Source organism: Melanaphis sacchari, unplaced genomic scaffold, assembly GCF_002803265.2.
Source record: "Melanaphis sacchari strain LSU unplaced genomic scaffold, SCAv2.0 Contig0_pilon_pilon, whole genome shotgun sequence".
Lineage (NCBI taxonomy): Eukaryota > Metazoa > Arthropoda > Insecta > Hemiptera > Aphididae > Melanaphis > Melanaphis sacchari.
The window spans coordinates 20,344,313-20,364,853 of record NW_020270366.1 but is presented as its reverse complement, the minus strand read 5'-3'; the positions used below and the strand labels follow the sequence as shown (position 1 = coordinate 20,364,853).

The following is a 20,541-nucleotide window of genomic DNA, read 5'->3' as shown; positions in this document are numbered from 1 at the left end:
CAGCGGCGTCGATAACCGTGCGCAGTAGGTGTCTTTTATACTAATTTCGTTATTATAATTATAACCTTATAGTGAGCCCGGATTAGGAGTTGATTTTTTTTTCGCACGTTTTTTTTTTTCGTACCTATTATAATATTTCCAATAGAAAGTTTGATATATTGATTCGAAAGCGCTCGCGTGTCGATGATATTCTTATAATGAATAATAACCTACAGCGATGCTCTCTTATTACTTTTACGTCGTGTCATATTATTATTTTAACAATATTAACAAATGTCAGTTGTACACACGTTAGCAGAGGTTAAAGTGGTAGAAAGAAATGACTGCAGGTCTTCCCGATTTTGAATATTGTCGAAAAAATTATTTCAAATTAATTTGCAAGTTTTCGTAATTATGACGAATTTTATCAAAATTTTAACGTTAAATGTTTATAAAAAAAAATGTAGAATGTATTTTCAATATTATCAGATTCTAAGCAGAGCTATGAATTTATTAGTTTAACAATAATATGTGTTTTTTTTGTATGTAGTTTCTAATTAAAAAAAAAAAAAAAAAAAAAAAAAAAAAATGATCCAATTATTAAATTTGAGTGAGATTTTTAGTTCATTCTTTGATGGGTTAAAAGTAGATATAAAAACCTTGTGTTAACTCCATATAATTGTGTTAAACATATATATGCAATTGGTACTCTTATTATTATGGGAAAAAGGGTTTTCGTATATTATTACCTGGTAAATTATTATAAGTGTGATAATTGCTAATACAATGATTGTTGTAATTAACAGTTGACAGGAGATCGTCAAAAAAAGTTGTAAAAGTACGATAGATCATTTACGTTACCGGTACCAAACTTTTTCAAATTGTACGCTGGTATGCTTGCTAACTTTTTAAATTGAATTAAAATAATTTCTTTTACCATGTTTGGATTTAATATACTTTTTATAATATAATTTCCTTAAGATTAAATATTATATTATATAATATGTATTATATGTTTTTTAATTGTGCGATAATTTGATGATTATTGCAATACCATATTAATATCCTCAAAATTTCAAATTAGAGATCAGATTAGAGTTTGACCACTATTATATTTATTAATTAAATTTTATAAATTTTCGAATTTTTTTTATTTTGTTTTAAAATGCAATATGTATTCGATAACGTGTGAGTATTTCTAGAATCTAGACGAAAATAAAGTTTATGTAATACAATAAATTGAAAAAGTGCACAATCATAAAACCTTTAATAAGTCAAAAGTTTTGTATTTTACAATCTGGGTATAGCTTAAGTTGTCGGGCGCAGTTTGCATTATACCTTTTTAACATAGATAAAATTTCGGGCGCAGTTTACAAAAAAAGGACCGTTGGGCATAGTTTACGTATGCTCATAAAATTAATTCAAAACTTGGACTTGACCTTATTACCAAGTATTTCGCTGTAATTGTTGTAGTTTACATAGTATTCAGATAGAAGACGGCAATGTGCTTATTGCAGTAAAGAATCAATTGAATACCTATCGGTTAATTCTTCTTAAAAACATAATTGAACAGCTATTTGTAAAAATTAATTTTAAAACTTGCTCATTAATTTTATGTTTTGTTTATTTTTCACATGAATCTGATAAAGGTTTTATAACTCACGTATAAACATTATTGACAACCTTATGTAAAATAATTTTAACTGTAAATTCTTAATCTTGGTGATTTTAATCTTACAAATGTTAAACGGGTGTCGCTTAAAAATGTTGTTACTCCAAATCTCCAAATTTTAGCTGATTTTTTATACCTTTATATGTTAAATTTAATCTGCTATACAACTGATCTGAATCATTTTTAGATCTTGTTTTCTCAATGTAAGTATTATGTATCCCCAACTTGTACACTTATGCCGTTAGATCGTATGTACCATCCAGCCGCGTTAGTTAAATTATCTGTTTTAGTATTTGATCTTTTACATTTTAAGGAACAAATTTATGATATAAAAAATTATGATTATCATGGAACTATATTAAGTATAGCTTCAGTTGAGTGGAATAGTCTACTTATATGTTTTGATGTAAATGAAGCAGTTTGCTTTTTTACAAATATTATGTAACTTACTAAAATATTTAGTATTATTAAAAAAATCTAATGATGCTGAAATACTTTAAAATGACGTAAACCATATTTATGTTTGGTTGGTCATAATAAATGATATCTAAACGCTTTCAAATGTAAAGTTATGACTTTTTTCGAAAAAAGCGATGTTCATATCTTCATAATTATTATTTGAATCACGTGTGAACCAGAATAAGAATTTTGGTATACTTTTTTAATACGTTTCTATTTTTTAAAATTTATTATACACACGTAAAAAGCAAAGCGTCATCTATGTTAGGTTTTAAATCTCGAAGCTGCAAATACTTAAAAATCTAATTGTGTTAAGTCATTATACTACACATGATATGTACGTTAAATTCTTGATCATAAATTTATAGTCTAGTCACCAAGTGCAGTCGATTCAACATACGCTATAGAATCAATACAAATCGGTTTTTAAGAACAGTATATTTTAGATGTAATGTTATTAAACATTCACATTATTTTACCAGCCATTACTGACTTTTTTAAATCTCAAATCATTAGATACGAGACAAATAAGGCTAATTAATGAAATAATGTTGTAATTGGATAAACCATCCTTCTAAATATAATAAAAATTAAAAGTAATAATAATAATAATATATATATATATATATTTTAATTAACGAAAATTCTATTCGATATTTTCTTATCGATAATAACAAAGAGCTTATTATATAATAACGTACTGAGGTAAAATAGAAAAATATAATTTGATATAATATAATAAATAAATAATAATATTATGCGTGGCTGTTGAAAATGCATTGATTTACTTAAACATTCATCATGTGACGGTGCTCAGCATTTCGATCGATTGACATTATTATTTATTATTATTATTATTGTATCGATCTGAAGTTGTATATTTTGTGTTGTCACACGCTTTGTAGTTTGAAAGAAAATCTTCACCGTTGGGCTGAATTTTTAGTGGATCATCTTCGTCCAATTCTGCCTCCAAGTTTTCGACATCGTCCTACATAGAAGACGACGCAATTAAATACTATTCAATATCTTTTATAGTTCCAAGTTTGTTAATTTTCGATTAATTATATTATAATATAATAAATTAATTAGGTAATATCCTTGTTGTAAATAAAATATACGGAAAAAAATTTAATATATATTGTCATAACTATACATTCTAGTTAATAGTTATAATTATATAATTTGTATATCATTATTGTAACAAAAGTTATTTAAAATTATTATCCTGATAAAAATTGTAAAGTAATGAAATAAATTTTGATTCAGTTTTGAAATTCCTTCTTCTGTTCTTTCGTCAAGTGCATATATTAGGCATTTTTTTTTATCGAATAACATCCATTATTTCAAAATTAATTTGTTTTTGAAAATATATTTATTTTTTTTATATAATTTTCAATTATATGAATTGGAAAATTATTTAAGACATATTTTAAATTTTATAATATTTTTATTGCTAATTTTTTTTACTTTTTTTAATGAAAATATAGATTTTCAATTTCATATTCTAAAGCAAAATGTTTTTTTCGGAATGAAAATTTTTAGATGTATAAAAATTGAAATTCTGACAGTTTGTTTATGAGTTATAAGTATTTAAAGATTAGTTAAGCTTAACTCATAAACTACTCGTCGAATTTCAATTTATACGTATTCAGAAAAATATTTTACTCTAAAATATAACATGTATGCTCTTATCATTGAAAAAAGTGAAAAACTTAAAAAATTATAACGATAACAATTTAAAAAAATATATTTTTTTTTAAACTTTATTTTAGTTTGATTGGAAATTATGTAAAAATAATATTTTCAAAAAACATTAATACATTTTGAAATTATGAATGCTGTTTGATAAAAGAATCACTCAGTATATGTATGAATCTGTACTTTAATTGGGACCTATACATTTCCATTCTAATCGGTGATTAAATGTATTCAGTGAATATTATTTTCTCACGCTATCTCTCTATTTAGGACCACGTGCAAACAAGTTAACTTTTAATATTCGGTTAAAAAAATCTAAAAAATAAAATGTTAACGGTAAAAATGTCCGGTACCCAAGTATAATTAAGCGAAAAGAAGAATGCGATATAATGAACAATTAATTGCCCATTTGTATTAATATACATTTTAATTAAATAATTTACTTGACGAAATTAACGATTTATCTTATTAGTTACAATATCACAGTTTTTTTAACAGTATAATAGTTATACTTATACTAATATATACTTTATTTCGATTTTTAACTTTGTTTGAATTTTGTGAATGCGTAATATTGAATCATTGCTTTTATTTAAATTACCTGGTTTTTCAAGTCTTTACTCATTTAATCATGTGCATATATATTATATACTGTATATAGTATATATTCGTGGCTGTATGAGTACAATACTCATATATTATAAACAATTAATTCAATTTTTTTTTTTCATAGCACCACCACCCATCCCTTATAACAATTTTAAATCTACCCACAATATCTCTATTTATTATTAAAACATTCATATGTACTGTATTATTTTCGTCGGAACTGCTGCTGTCATACTCATCGTTGCCGCTATCGTCGTTGAAATAATCGTAGTCATCATCCGATGACGAATGATCGAAAGCCGGATGCTCATTTTGTATCAAAATATTTCTAACGTCAACTAACTGCTCGACCGCCGAAGGGTATGCGTTTATGTTGCTCTCGATTGTTTTTTCCACGACTGCGGTAATCCCTTCTTCTTTAGCAACGGCTATCATCTCTGGGTTTTTGAACAAATTGTACAAGATGCCAGATATGCAAGGCATGACCTATACATCAACAAGAAAGATTTATAAATTTTGATTATGTAAGTAGGTTAGACTGAACATGTGTGTGAAGTTAGCCTTTTTCGTTAATTTTGGCCGTAGCTTTAAATATATGAACTTAGGAATTCAAAAAGCTAATTTGAGCTTTACAGTTTAAAATATTTCTGGTGTAATTTAGAAATCGTTGGTGGGGAGGGGGGGAGGATACTTCGTATACAACTGAACAATCTATACTATTATTATGAACACACGGCGTTATGGATAGGCTATTTAGGTACATTATTGTTGTAGTGTGGTTTGTTTTATTTCACGAAAAAATCCAATTTTCAAATAGTTGAAATTTAGGCAGACAAAAAAATTATTTCTTAATGTTTTTAAAAATATATTTTAAGGCCTCCATGTAATTATTGTTAAACTTTTTTGAAAAATTCAAACATATTATGTATAAGTAATAAAAATTTAAATATAGGTTTTTTTTTTTTAATATAATATTATATTGCACAATATTTAATAGTTTAAAACCATACTATAATTAATGTGTTTACAGTTGTTGGAAAATCAGTAAATCAATGTCACTTATCATTGAATATGTACTCATATGTAATGATTCAGATTAATGTCATTTTACGTGTCATACATTAAGTTTGAATACAATGATTGTTATAATATTTCATTAATTACAAACATAGAATGATCTTTTGTGTTTTAAAATAATGAAAAATTGCTTTAGTTTTTTTTTTTTACCTACAAAAATTAATTAAAATTTTAATCAAAGTCTTATTTCAGACACATTTGTTAGTGTAATAATTCAATGGCATTAAGTTTTTAATATTTATGTATACCACACAAGTTAAAAATGAGATAAACTATGCTCTTATGAGAATAATGTAAAAATATTTTAAACGTTTAATATTAATTATTATTAGTAACTTGTGACTTGACTAAACTTGTTGCATAATGTTAAAATACACTAGAGTTACGAAAAAATGTGTCTTTTATTTCTCTAATTAAAATAGTCGATTTTTAAAAATAAATGTATATTAACAAACTTTTAGTGCTCTAAACCCATAATACGCTTATAGAATGCGAATTTGATAATGTTTTATTATTAACTATTTTAGACACAATCATTATAAATAAAACAGGGAAAAAAATCAAGGCCTTACTCTGTTGCTCTAAAGTAATGGGATAGAGCAATTCAATCTTAGGTCTTTTCAAATACGTCTTTACTGGTCATCATTGTGTGCTTGGAAAATGAGTTATGACCCTGTAGTTTTGTACACTCGTATACAAATAACAATAATTATGTATGTTCTTGTGTTGAGTTTATTTTTTTCCACTTACGTCCACGTCCAACGTAGTCATAAAAACGCTTAAGCTCTTGAATAGGTTACGAGCACGTGAGCCACAAGCCCGGACGGCCGACTGACACTGGCAAAGGTTCATATACAGTGCCAAACTATATTCTAGATCGTACATCTCGTATTTGTTCCGGTCGCCGGTGAATTCGCTTTTCCGAACGAGCTGGTCAGCCAGCCAAGTTGTTAAACCATTTCCGATCATCCTTTTACGGGCTCGCGAACTTAAACATCATAAGTATGTTATACAATAGTGTGTGATAAATGTATTATATATGAATCACACAGAACTTAAAACTATAGACGTTACTAGAAAGAGGAGCGAATTTTTACATTTTGTAAATATTGTATAGTACTTACATTTTTCTTTAATATATATATATTAATTAGTATTTTATTTTTTGTTTTTAGTTAGTTACGATTTAACACGGGTACTTGTCGATATTAAGGTTTGATACAAATCCGTTTCATTATGATGTATAATAATTGTATATTTTCCTACATATGGTTTTGATGACATGTCAAATTTAATTTCATATATTTAAAATTTACACAGTAACATATTTAAAAGTTAACGCACTAAGTCCAGAAACTTGATCAAAATATCGTAGATTACTAAATTCTGGTTTTATTTATCTTTTTTTAAATTTATTCCTAGGGATGAGCTATTTTAATAGGACGGACATTGAAGGGGTGAATGATTATGTAAATTACAAAAAAAAATGTATTATGGTATAACTCTCCCTTCTTCCATTATGGCTTTAAATTGCTGTTTAAATAACGATTGTTTTTTTGATGTTCTTTATAAATCGATTAAAAATTATGCTGATTATTCCGATCTATTATCTCAAATTTAATTTATAATTTTACTGTATGAATTATTACCAGCAGACTTATAGTTAAGTAGTAAGTATAATAACTTAACATATTGTTTATTCAATTATATTTTTATGTCAATTAATAAATTTGACTTGGCTCCAATGATCATTCTGCTACAACTAGTTGGTAGATTATCTTGATTGTTTTACAAAAAATTTTAATTATAATAAGAGTAAATAGTAATTTATTTGGTTTCTTAATATTTAATATTTTATGTCTTAAAAATAATCTATGTAGGTCTGCCAATTTCGTCATCTTGTCTGTTGGGAGGGGGGGGGGGGGGGGGGGGGGGGGGGGAGCAAGATGATATTTTAATGGGGAAATTGTGGATTATTATTTTCTATTTAAGTTCTGTTATGTATTATTTTATAAATTCAAATACAGTTTTTGAAATAACTATTCAGTTTATAATATTTAAACAATTCATTATATTAGTTTTTTCACTTGGAATTTTAGATAACTATTGACGCCTTGTTCTTTACGACTTTCACGATACAATTGTAATAATACAATGAACAAATAAATGATAATATAAGCGCGTGTTGCGTTATTATTAGATAATAATTTTTATTGATGTAATTTACATTTAAACATCAATTTATTTCTTGATATTTTTGAGATCTATTACTATACATTAAAGATATCTTAGAGAAGCACATTAAAGTATATAATTATAAACGGAAAATATTGTTAATATTAAACAGAAAAAAATTAAACACGCGAAAAATTATATATTTAAATAAAAAAAAATCAAACATTAGAAGTATAATTTTTGCACTTGTATGATAGACGATTCAACGAATTCTGTTCAATCAAGTCACGCGGATATTCTAAATATCTTAACAATTCCTATACTTCTCTTAATAATGATTTTTTTTTTTAATTTGATTTCCACCAAATCGTTTTTGATGATTCGGATTACAGTATAGTTTAAAGTTTAGTAATAATCTGAAAAAACGATCTTTTTGCATTATTTATTTACTTTTTAAAAACATATTTTTTAAAGCCATATTAATCAACTTGCTCCGCTGTCCCTTACTACGTAGACACTGCAAATGTCAATTAAATAGTGTATGGTATTATTATATTACTCATAAGTCAATCTTATTTCAAGCGCAATAAATATAAATAGATAAATGAAAATATTATCATACTTAAAAATAATATGTGGCTTACCCCGTACTGAGCTTCTGTAACGTTCCCAACAGCATGTTGCTCGTGATCGTGTCCCAAAAATGTTGTGACGATATAAGCTGAGTTATGATCAGACGCAGTAAAAACGGAGAGCCCGTCAAATATCTGCGGCCCCTATTATATGACGCCAGAGCGTTTAGTAGTCTAGATATCATTTGTTGTAGAGGATGTGGCCCGTTTGTCATCAATAGCCATTTCATGAGTCCTTGTTCAGCTTTAGATTTGCATAAATCCAATAGATCGTATTTTTTTATCATTAATACTGTGTGGGTTCTGTTTTCAGACTTGGTTAGCCTCTTCCAAAAATATAAAACAGATAAATTAGATTTTATCGTATTATGTTATACGTATTATAATATGGTTCTGTACTTACCCAACGCAAAGCTTGTAGGATAAGTAATTTGTTCTTGGTACTGTTACCATCTCGGAGTTCAAGTTTAATTTTAAAAATGGCCAAATCGAATTGGTGGTCAACAATTTCTAAATTTTGCTAAGATATATTATATTACCAACAAAAATATTGTAAAAATAAGATAATACAATTAATATAATGGTGAATGGTGGAAAATTGTATTATTTACACGATAAAACCAAAAACAACACTAACTTTATTATCATCGTTGTTTTCCAATAGAGTATTACAATTTTTTAAAATAATTTCCAAATTAATCGATTGTCCACGAATCGAATTTTCCAAAGCATTCAAAAGTTCAGCGGCCAAAGCTATTATTATAATAATATACATTACACATAGTTTTTAAACATTTTTCGATACAAAATATATAGGCACATAGTTGAATTTTAACACACCATTTAGCGGTTTATATTCCTTATACAGCGTTTTAAATTTTTTTTTCGTCAATTTTCGTTTTCCTGCATCTTTGCTGGGCACTAATATAATCGACGAATTAATAGAGATATCCAAAATAAAGTTCTCCAATCTTTTGTTTAGCGAATCACACCATCGATTTTCCTTGAAACGAACATACGTTTAAAAACAAATAAAATCTCTTATGTTTTCAAAATACAGTGACATAGTATGTTATAATATCATGTTATGCTTAAAGTTCAAATGTTTAAAACATCTAAATTAATCAAACATGATTTAAAAAAAAAAATTATGTATAACAAATCATTTAAGTAATGTAAAATAAATAATTATTTAAAACAAATAAAAAATAAAATTTTGAGCCTATTAGTAGTATCTACTGGAAATTAGCTACTTCGAGTTTTTATTTAAATTGTTTACAATTACTTATTGATTTATTTTTTATTTTTATTGTACTCGTATAATAATTTATTAAGAATTCAGTCTTATATAAATTTTAAAATATACTATAATTCTATCGATTATAGCAGCCCAATTGATAATATTAAATTAATTATACTAATAAGTCTCATTAATATTTTTTTGAATGTCAAAGTATTTTGTAGGCAATGTAATAATAATAACTGCCATAGAGTCCATGGTTATTTAAATATATTTTCGATCCTTTCATTTCTATCTACCCCGGCTACAGTATTTATATCCACAGGATCCTACGACTCTCATTGGATATCTAATATTAACTGATCATTTCCTCGACTACGCTACATAACAATAATTATAGCGAATATATATATATAATTCTTGATGAGATTAATATTAGTTGTAAATTAATGCTTCTATTAATAATTATTATATAGTATTAAATTATTATCTAATCTGGATATGTCTGTAATAATCTCAACTAAATATATCTGCGTCAGTCATCAATTTATTATTTACATAATTTCTAACATACCTCTATTATAAATTTGAACTAATTAAAGTAGTTATATAAACATACTATAATTAATTATATTCCTTTAATTTCATACATTAGATTATAAATGTTCTTTTTTTGTTATTTATACTCATACTATTATTTTAAATTTGTTTAAATCCGATTAAATTGTATTTTGTTTATATTTAAAATAGTTTAAAAGAACGATCGGAATGTAACACGTATTAAAAAAAAAAAAAAGTAATAAAAACATATTATAATAAACTTTGGTTATACTGTAGCAAGTTAAAAAAATAACAATTAATATTGTAACCGTACTTTGAATAAATTTTTAAACGATGGGTGTTGCATCGGTTCAAACACGTATGGCAATGCGAAGTACGGTAAAAATTCGTTTTCGGTACTGAATTCGGCACCTCTCTGGAGTAAGAAAGTGCGAAAAGCGGCCATCGAGCTTTCGTCATTTTCATCGCAATTATTGTCACTACAGTTTTCCGATTTGTTGACACGTTTCTTACATTCCAATATGGTGTAGTAAACATGAAGGTAAAACGTCAATTTTCGATACTCATCAATCTGTTTTATTTCGTCGGATAAATCGTCCCACGTCTGAAAATATTGTTTAACTTTACGAGTTAAAATGTTAAATTTAAAATATTTTTAATCCAAGTTACATAATGAATTATTTTATTTTTTTTAAGTAACTATTTGCCAACTAATTAAATGATTAGCACCATTGACCATTGAATATTGATATGCAGTTACTAAGAAGTTAATAAATTTAATAGTTGCGTTAAATATTTTCTAATATGAACGCTACATAGGTTGTTTAAAATATACTTTAATTCGTATTATTTATTTTTTTTATAAAAGAAAAATTGCTATTTGTATCGTTAATACTAAATTATACACTTTTGAAGTGTCGAATGTGGATTAGGGATTAAAATAATGTATATCAATACTACTTTATGAAAATATGAACATAAAAAGCGCTAATAAAATATTATTTTGGATTTTAATTACTCTTATATTTATTGATTTTTCTATTACTTTTTTACATATAAATATTTTTATTAAATATATTTATCAAATTTAGCAAAGATTATAATTATTTAGATTAAAAAAAACCAACTGATTTTTAGCTAAGTTAAATCCATTATTTTTTCTATTTGATTTGTAACTGAATTTAAATTTTTTCATGATCTTTATTGAATAAGTAAGACTACTTTGAAACACATAACTTCCTAAGACTTGTATTTTATATATTTTTATTCCTTACTTTAGTATATTTTTACAACAACGTGAAATTAATATTTTATTATTTAATATTGTACATAAATTCAATCCTCTGGTATTTAGTAATAATAGTTGTTACCTTCATAAACGTTAACCTGGATGCAGATTTAAAAGACTGTATAATGGATGCAGCGCGATCTTTGGACAAGTAAACCAGATTACTTTTTGGAGTTTCGGTGGATTCTGCAGTAAGTTTCGGTGCTGGCATGTTTAATTTGCAGCATTCTTCGATGAAACAAGCAGAAGTCTTCGTCATGTTATTGGACAATAAAAACTGGCAAATCATCGAATAACATAGTCAAAAAAGATATAATGACAATATTTTATAATATTTAGGATGATAAGTATGTAAGTACTATTTTACTTATTGATGTTCGTCTTTAGTTTGTTCTATTAGTTATGTAAGGTATAATAAATATAAAATCTTTAATTTTAAACTAAATATTATATTAACAAAATTTAAAATAATATTCCTAAAAAATTTTTAAAATCGACAGCACACAAAACTGTTACTTACACCACAGTAATTATTTTACTCATTCATGATCTTGCGTGGTTTCAATATAGTTTGATTAAACGATGATTATTTTGCGACTAATCGGTTATCGTGGTAAATCATTCGCATAATAGACATTTTTAAAAAAAAGCAATAAATATTAAAATGATGTATTCAAAAATGTAATCTACAAATTAAAATTAAAAGCTTAATATGTTCTACTATTTGTATAAAATGTAATATTATGTTGATTAAAAAATACGTATTCATAAATTTGATAATTTATATTTATTTTGAAGAAAACAATAATTATATTTTTAGTTTCAGTAAAAATTTTAAATACAACATACCTATTCTAAATAGATTAAATATTGTTATGTAAAATCAATATTTTGTATACCTACTTACTTTATAAAGTACTGAATTCAATTTTATATACTTCCCGCCGCTACCGCTAAAAGTAATATAGTTAGAAAGAAGTAGAAAAAAAATATTTTTAGTTTGAATTAATATCATAAAAATGGTCAGGGAAGTGTATAGTAGGTATCGAGTGTTTCTTGTTATTGATTGTAGTTGATTATAAATTTTACTATGATAATTGTTTAGATTTATTTCTATTATTTTATGAAGTTTCACTGTATACATTTTATTAGTTTTATAGTAATACACTAGTAAATAGCTCAGGGAAATGCAATTGATGAAAATCTTGTAAAATAAAATAAAACTTTTAATTATGAATATAATATATTTATTGTTATTATAAAATTTGCTTTTGATTTTTTTTCTACACATATATATTAAGTGCATAGTTTTAGATTTTTAGTGCATGTATAAGCTTATATATCTTTCAGAAAATTTTTGTGCGCAAGCTTATTTATATATATTTTTAGTACATAAATTTATAAGCCCTGGTCATAATTATAACATATTATTTCATATAATATATTTATTTTTTTTGTAGCTGTTACTAACTTACAAGTCAATATCAAAATATTGTAAAACGATGTAAACTGGTAGGTTTTAGCTGCAAAAATTTTGAGAATTTTATTGTTTACGGTAAATAATAATGTGTTAAAATTGACTTCGGTACTGCCGTTGATGTCGCTCTAATAGTCTATCGCTCTTAGAAAGTGTTCTCATAATATTAAAATTATTTAATTATCTTCAATAAATGTATAGCTATTATAACTATTATACTGTCGTAGTTTAAGTATGTTGTGCTGAGCTCGTAGTAACTAATCATCTCATTCAACAATTATTTTTAAATTATTATCTATTTGTGTATAGGACATATATAGGTACACGTACACGTGAAGTTGAATGATAAACATGTATATTAAAAATGATTACTACAAAATTATAAAACGATATCATAATACAATAAGTAGGTACTTACTTCATAAATGTATTGCAACGTTTTCGCTTCACTTGTCGAGTATTTTCTTAACCTATCCATTGTTTCGGGTATAGGTATATATCGGAATCAGATTAAGACAAGTATTACTAAATACGTTCTAATGCGCACTGACTTGATATTAAATTATTTTAAAATATTATGCATTCGCATTCATATAAATGTGTTACCTTAGCGTGTTGGTTGAGTTAAATCGATATTGTCGCTAATGGCGTTTGTGTATACACAATTGTTAGGCACCACCTATCCATGTACTGCAGTGCCATTCTTTTATCGCGAAACACTCGATATTCCTTAACCTATATAACCTGTGGGTGGACAGTGCAGGAAAGTTAAATAAAATCTTTCGGATGTCCCTTAAGCACTAAAAAATGTCGGTAAGAGCGCTATATAAAGGCGCAACTGGACGTACATTTCAGGGGGATATTAAAATTGTCAGTGCATACTGTGATTTTTTAATATTTTTTACCTTTTTTACTCGCAAAAAAACGCATCGAGATTGCGTGCCAAAAAAGTTTATATATGAAAATTTGGTTTAATGAATATATAGCAAAAAAAACTTATTAAAAGAATTCCTAAAATTCAAACTAAGAAATAGATTTTTTACTAGAAAATGTAGTTAAAGATATATTTTTGTTTAACGATAAAATATAAGTATTGTAGTAGTTTCTTGCATATTAAAATAAAATAATTTCTAAAAAAATCAATTAAATTACATTACAAAAAAATTTTACGATGACGAAAAGTATAGCTAATAACTGTAACGCTTTTAAAAAATTAATCATTATAGGAATTCATTATTCAAAAAATAATGGGAATCCGACATTAAAAAAATTCAATTTAATACAAGACCTTTAAGTATTAATTATTATAATATTTTGTCGATTATTACATATTACACTAATTAATTATTATTTCACTAAAAATTGTTAACAGCTTACTAATATATATATTTATCCAACCAATAAATTTTTATCCTAGGCTTTTTTTAAATATCTTTAAATTAGACAATATATTTAGTAATCGTTATTTAATTTTATGTTTAAGTATTTATTATTTTAATGTAATTTTCTCTTTAAAACAAGTATATATTGTTAATATGTTATATATATTATAAATACTGATATGGTAATACAATATATTAGATAACAACAAAAAGTATAATAACAAACACATAATTTAGATTGTAAAGGATACAATTTATATTATTTTAAAAATATATTTTTTTTGTGTTTTAATAGCGTAAGGATTGACTATCCAAAATTAATTGAGTTAAATTTTTATAACTCGTTAAATATTAAAAATAGATAGTTTAGTAGACCACAGTTATTGTAGTATTTTGTTCTTATTCCTTAAACAATTTTTGATTCACTATATGCTCGAAAATTTACGATCCCAAATGAAGTTCTAGAACTTATAATTAATTATAAAGTCCGTAAAAAGAAGTTCAATTTTATTTTTCAATTTTACTCATCACATTCAACATATTATACACTTTAAATATACAATAATGTATTAAAATAATGATTCATAACGTATAACAATTACAATAATATATAGTCAAATTTTACAACATAGCAATACATATAATATTATATTACATTATATTATCATCGCGATGATCACCTACATGAGTGGTAGCGCGTATACATAAAAAACTGTCATCTGAGGACGCAAAATATACAAATTTCTATTGGTTATAGGTAATATAATATTATATAATATTGAGCACAAGAAACACCCTCGACGGATATCATAATATAAAATGTTGTCGCGATCGACAGATAAAATGTATATGGCAGGTGAGAATCAGATTTGTTTATCTCCTCGGAGCGATAGCGGCGGTGTCGCGGTCAAACGGTACTTGGTCGTCTTAGTTTTCGGTCATCTTCCCATTTTTTGACTCTTCTCAGCGGATAGCATATGACTGCCGATGCGGTCAATATTATTCCGGATAAATAGAACGACATATCGTAGGTTCCAGTCCAGTCTTTGAACAGCCCTGCGTATATAAATAAAATAAATAAATTAAGATTTGACACTTGGAGCTGTAAAGTCAATTGTTATTAGAATGTTTTTACGGTGGCTGCAGCGAGCGTACGTATTATCTAACATTGGCGCCCAGCGGGCTAACCATTTATAACAGTAAACAAGGATGGTAAATTCAACTAATTTGTGTAATTTGTTGAATTTGGTTAATGAAGATGCGCGAGTTGGTTTTAAAATCGACTCGAATTTTAATTTTTTTTATAACTAATAAAAAAATAAAAAATTAATTAACAATAGAAATAATAGGTACTTATAAAAGTGATTGACAGAAAATTAACAGAGAGCAAGACCATTCAATGATAGAACCCTACTAATTGAAATTATAAAATATTTTTTATTATTTAGGTTAATTATTAAGAGGATTACAGCACTAATGTTTTTTTAAACATCAAGCTAGGAAATTACCTGATAACCCATATCTATTAGTGTTATCGTTATTGTATTAATAATAATTAATATATTAGGTTGAAATTGTAATTTTCTATGAACATTTTATTTCAAATAGATGATTGTATTTATATACATTATTTTGATACCTATTGATATTTTTAAAAAACAAATCGTACATTATAAACCTGTGCTGTTTATATTAGGATAAAAATGAACTTAATGTGACTTAAAAATTAAATCACTGATTAATGTCAAATACATATCATGGAAAAAATTAAATCGTAAAGTTAGAAGATACATAAAAAAAAAGTAACTCGTTATACATATATTCGTGTTTCTACAACTTAGTTAAAGTTTAGCTCTGCTAATCAGGAGCCAATGCGATATATTTTTAGAAGGTATTAATATTATACTTTGGCATTGAATAATAAACAATAACGATATCAAATACTGTTAATGATATCGAAAATATTTTTTTTTTACACCCATAGTAAATAGTTATTTATTATTTTATATTGAGTATCTTACTTTTACTTAAATAAATACAAATATAATAAATAAAAACAAAGAATAAATAAAAAAAATAGTATTTGGATACTTAAATGTATCATATAATTGGTGATATCTGATTGAGTTTACACATTTTTTTTTGTGATCAAAATACAATTAAACAGAAAATAAGAAATTCTAAAATATATTTATTTACCGGCAATTGTATTTGATTTTACCGTATTATATCAATAGACTTATCATCATATTATAGTCAAGTAATTGCGTGAGTACTCCTGAGAAAATCGCTTTAACTTATATAAATTATAATACTTATTTTCTGTGGATATCGATTTATTAATTAATTTAAATATAACAGATAATTATTTCTTTATAGATCCAAGTTTAATCGAGAAAATATTCAAGTTATTAAAAACTTCGAAGTATTGAAAATCAATTAAGTGTTATGGCGTTTGAAGGAGATAATATAATTTTAATATAATTGAGATATAATGATAATTCTGACATATCAAGGTTCGAGTCGTCACCAGCTTAAGCCATTTGATTTTGTTATATATTTTATAATAGATGACTTGGTTAATACCTATTCTTGATAATTTTTATGAAAAATAGGATAGTAAATTCGTTTATTTTTGATAAATATAAGAATTACTGCTATAATAGAGGTTAATATGAACAATTAAAATTAAATATTTGGATAGAGGATAAATAAAAAACGAAGTTTACCTCTTTCAGTACAACAACTTAGTATAACTATATTAGGTTAATTAACAATTTTGATGTTTACCATATTGACTATATTATATATACTTAAAAATCGATCGAAAAAGTCAATTGTCTATTTAAGGTGTAGGACCTAAGTACTAGGTAATAATCATATTTTATATTTCATGATTTAAAATGTTTAAAATAAATTTGATGTAAATTAAACCTAATCTGACCTGGCTTAAAAGGGTAGATAGGTACTTAAATTGTTAACTTTGTAAGCTCTCAAAATATATCATCTACTTGGCAATTAGAGTATTTATTAAAAAGTTTGATTTTTGAATTTACCTAATAACGGAGATCCGATGGCTGCTGCTACTCCTTGGAACATCAATAGGATGCCGAAAGCATTTGTAAGCAATTCAAGACCGGTCAGTTCAACTATAATGGTCGATCTCAAAGACGCAAAGCAAGCTGAAAAATTTTTTTTTTTAATTTTTAAATTCGTTTTACTCAATTATCAAAGATGGTCAATTAATTATATGGAGTTAAATGTGTGTATGAACATATTTTATGAGTCAAATTATTAATTTCGTAAATTTTGTTATACTTAAACATACTACATCAGTAATTTGGGGTCTTACATATAACATAATTATTTTTAGAACTAAAAAACACCTTTGTTGAACAATTTTATATGGGACATCAAAATACTGTAAGAAATCATCACACTAATTTTTGTTTTCTCCTCTGACCTACCTACAAGTTATATAGAAAATTACATTCAATAGAACCAATCTTGTGTTGTTAGTTTGAGAATTCGAGTTAATTTACCTATTACCAAACTTAAAACTAAGAACATGATCTGTGTCTATAGAACAGACTTTGTAATAAGTGCATGCAAAGGACACCATAACAAAAATAGCATTAGGGCCAAACATAATTCTAAACTCTTTTCTTGTCTTGAGTGGTATATAAATCAGCGCATCAAAGTTAGGCCCCAATCAGTAACGGCTCGTGGTGTTTAAAGAGGGCGATGTGCAATCTTGCAAAAATGTATTAGAAAAAAAATTAAGTCTAAAATATTATTATAGTAGGATATGTATTGAAATATTTATACAAAGTTTCAAAAAATAATTTATATACCAACGAATATAATACTTAATAATATGCGTAAATCGTAATCTATTATAAATTGTATTAATAAACAAAAAAAAAAAAAGAAAAAAATCAAACATGTTTATAATCTTTTTAAGTTTTTTCTTTATAAAATAATAACCGATATGGAACGCTGTGGCTATCACGTGTGTAGTAGTCGCTGTACACCACGGTCCCATTAATTTTTGTCAACCCCCACTCAATGGTCTAACAAATTTACATATACGATGTTCTAACTGAGCTGGACATCAAATGATGTGTATTTATTACATAACTTCAATAAATTATAGGAGTAATATTTTCAGGTATAAAAGCGAACGTAATTTTTTTTTTTAAATGAATAGAATAAATTATTATAGCTAAACTTAAATTGTGTAAAAAATTGAGAATTTATTTTTACTATTTTATCTGTATTAATTTAAGTGATGTGCGCACATTAGCACACCTAGGCACGAGTCACCACTGGTCCCAAGTACTAGGGTTTAATCGCAGATACTACACTATTTGGGTCCGGGATATTTATAGGTACTACACTAGTTAGGTTCCGAAAAGAAATAAAAAAATGAAAAAAAGAAACTATTTTTTATCGAAAGAAAAATTTATAAACGACAAAATGAATGAAAAAAATGTAGGAATAATTAATTGATTTGATTTTCTAAAATTAATGTCTTATAAATTTTTAGCAACATAAATGTGATTTTTTAAACAATATTTTATTTTTATTTATTCTATAAAATAATACCTATTTTTTATAATTTATCTTAAATGTTTGTAATATTTTTTCTTAATATAGACGATATAGTATTTTTTATTATAACATGATTTGTAAAATTCTAATAATTTATATTTTTATGGTAAAGAAATTAAAAAAATTAACTGAAAAATAAACACTTTTAACCATACTATTGGTCTAAATAGATCTGAAATCTATTAAAATGGGAAGGAAAATATTATTACAGTAAAGTACTTATCAAAAGAAAAAAAATAAGGACTCAACTATTGTAGTACCTGTAAAAATCCCGGACCCAACACTAGTGTAACAATTTTTACAAGGAATTCGGGGCCTAACTTGGATACTTAAACTATTTATGGACGATTAAGATTTTTGGATTTTTTTTTAGTTTTTTTAAATATTAAAAAAAATGTTTAAAAATTTAGTGCAAGATACTTAAAAATTAGTTCATGCTCAAATAAAAAATATATTAAATATTTTTAGTAATAATGTTTTTTTATGAGCATTTAAATATATAAAGTTGACAAAATTCATGAAAATTTCGAAAAATACAAATTATTTTGTAGTTAGAAATACATAGGAAATGTTCTGTTTATACCTAATATTTTAAAATCAAACACGAGGTTCTTTATTGTTTTTAAAAATTCTTAAAAAAAAAGTTCTATTGGAAAGCCAAATTAATTTTTATGAACATTTACGATTCAAATTTTTAAAATATTGAATATTCGCCCGTTTAATAACTATTTCTTTCCAAATGATTTTTATTTTTTGTTGTAATTTAAAAACAAATAAATGTAGATAATTGAAATTTTCAAAATTCCTAACACATTTTAAGTTATTTCATATTATTACTAAATTTTTTATTTTTTATATATGTTGATAAAAATTTACTACTGAGTCAATATTCTTGAAAATTGAATATAAAATTAAAAATTGCAATCACAAATTCTAAAATAATATACGAAGGCAATTATATTTTAAGACATTTTAAGTTTAAATTTTGACGAAATTACTTATTTAAATGATAAATAATGATGTTAATTATTTTGTTATAATTTAAAAACATTTGTGGTAATTTAAAACTTTTACGTATATTATATCATGATAAACTTAAATATACACAATGACGTTATAAACGTATATTATTATAATAGTTAAGTACTAAGTTATCAAAAAAAAAAATCATGTCAACCTACTGTAATACTAAAAGTAAAATAATTTACTTTAATAGTTATTTATGAAAAAAACATATCACAAAATATAATTAACGATAAATTATATAGACTGACAAACCATTTCCGCTCAGAATCATTTTTCGTATAGAATATAATTTTATTGATATATCACTTAACTCAAATTTAACTCATCCATAATAGAGATCCACATCTTAATCTTAAAGACAAATTTAGTCTCATTTATTTTTCTTCCTATATAGAAAATATCAATACTTACACTTGTTTAATTTAAATCACTAATAATAATTATTAACAAATGATAAATAATTGAAATAATCATGCAAATAATTTATTTAGATTAACATATAACTATATGCTCCAACGTAAATAGCAGTGAGATATCAATTTTTTAGTTGTTTTTTTTTTAACTCGATAAAATATATGAGTAGATGTGATGATTTCATCTATAGATAAGGTGTCCAAATAAATGTATCTAATTAATTTTAACTATTGCACAA

The 20,541-nt window shown here is 25.2% G+C and overlaps 2 protein-coding genes across 5 annotated transcripts in view; both read right to left on the bottom strand.

The window, feature by feature from the left end:
* Positions 1 to 2,816: 2,816 nt before the first annotated feature.
* LOC112598287 (lisH domain-containing protein ARMC9-like) lies at positions 2,817 to 13,561 on the bottom strand. 3 transcript variants are annotated; one of them, XM_025344800.1, is made up of 11 exons: positions 13,474 to 13,561; positions 13,286 to 13,337; positions 11,473 to 11,667; positions 10,416 to 10,706; positions 9,142 to 9,304; positions 8,939 to 9,054; positions 8,705 to 8,821; positions 8,314 to 8,627; positions 6,245 to 6,482; positions 4,619 to 4,903; positions 2,817 to 3,098 (listed from the first exon to the last, which is right to left on the bottom strand). In XM_025344800.1, exons 3-11 carry the CDS (start codon positions 11,647 to 11,649, stop codon positions 2,949 to 2,951), a joined length of 1,851 nt encoding a protein of 616 aa, XP_025200585.1. In that variant the 5' UTR covers positions 11,650 to 11,667; positions 13,286 to 13,337; positions 13,474 to 13,561; the 3' UTR covers positions 2,817 to 2,948. The 3 variants fall into 3 exon arrangements, with proteins under 3 accessions (XP_025200585.1, XP_025200508.1, XP_025200653.1); XM_025344723.1 differs by lacking the exon at positions 13,474 to 13,561 and having other exon boundaries at positions 13,286 to 13,467; XM_025344868.1 differs by lacking the exons at positions 13,286 to 13,337; positions 13,474 to 13,561 and adding an exon at positions 11,911 to 12,042.
* Positions 13,562 to 14,842: 1,281 nt separating this feature from the next.
* Positions 14,843 to 20,541, bottom strand: part of LOC112597991 (monocarboxylate transporter 12-B-like) — a 28,361-nt gene continuing 22,662 nt past the window's right edge. For both annotated transcript variants that reach the window (XM_025344319.1, XM_025344396.1), the window contains exons 8-9: positions 17,306 to 17,431; positions 14,843 to 15,305 (exon numbers count right to left, since the gene is read on the bottom strand). In XM_025344319.1, the coding sequence (XP_025200104.1) occupies positions 15,157 to 15,305; positions 17,306 to 17,431 (275 nt within the window). In that variant the 3' untranslated portion in view covers positions 14,843 to 15,156. The remainder of the gene's footprint in view (positions 15,306 to 17,305; positions 17,432 to 20,541) is intronic.

What these genes read in the sequence shown, in the direction of transcription:
- LOC112598287 (XM_025344723.1), bottom strand. Translation starts at nt 13,345, where the DNA reads ATGGATAGGTTAAGAAAATACTCGACAAGTGAAGCGAAAACGTTGCAA. An exon ending in CGTTGCAATACATTTATGAA is followed by an intron (nt 11,668 to 13,285) that starts GTAAGTACCTAC and finishes ATGATTTGCCAG; the next exon opens with TTTTTATTGTCCAATAACAT. An exon ending in TTACAGAAGCTCAGTACGGG is followed by an intron (nt 6,483 to 8,313) that starts GTAAGCCACATA and finishes ATGATGTTTAAG; the next exon opens with TTCGCGAGCCCGTAAAAGGA.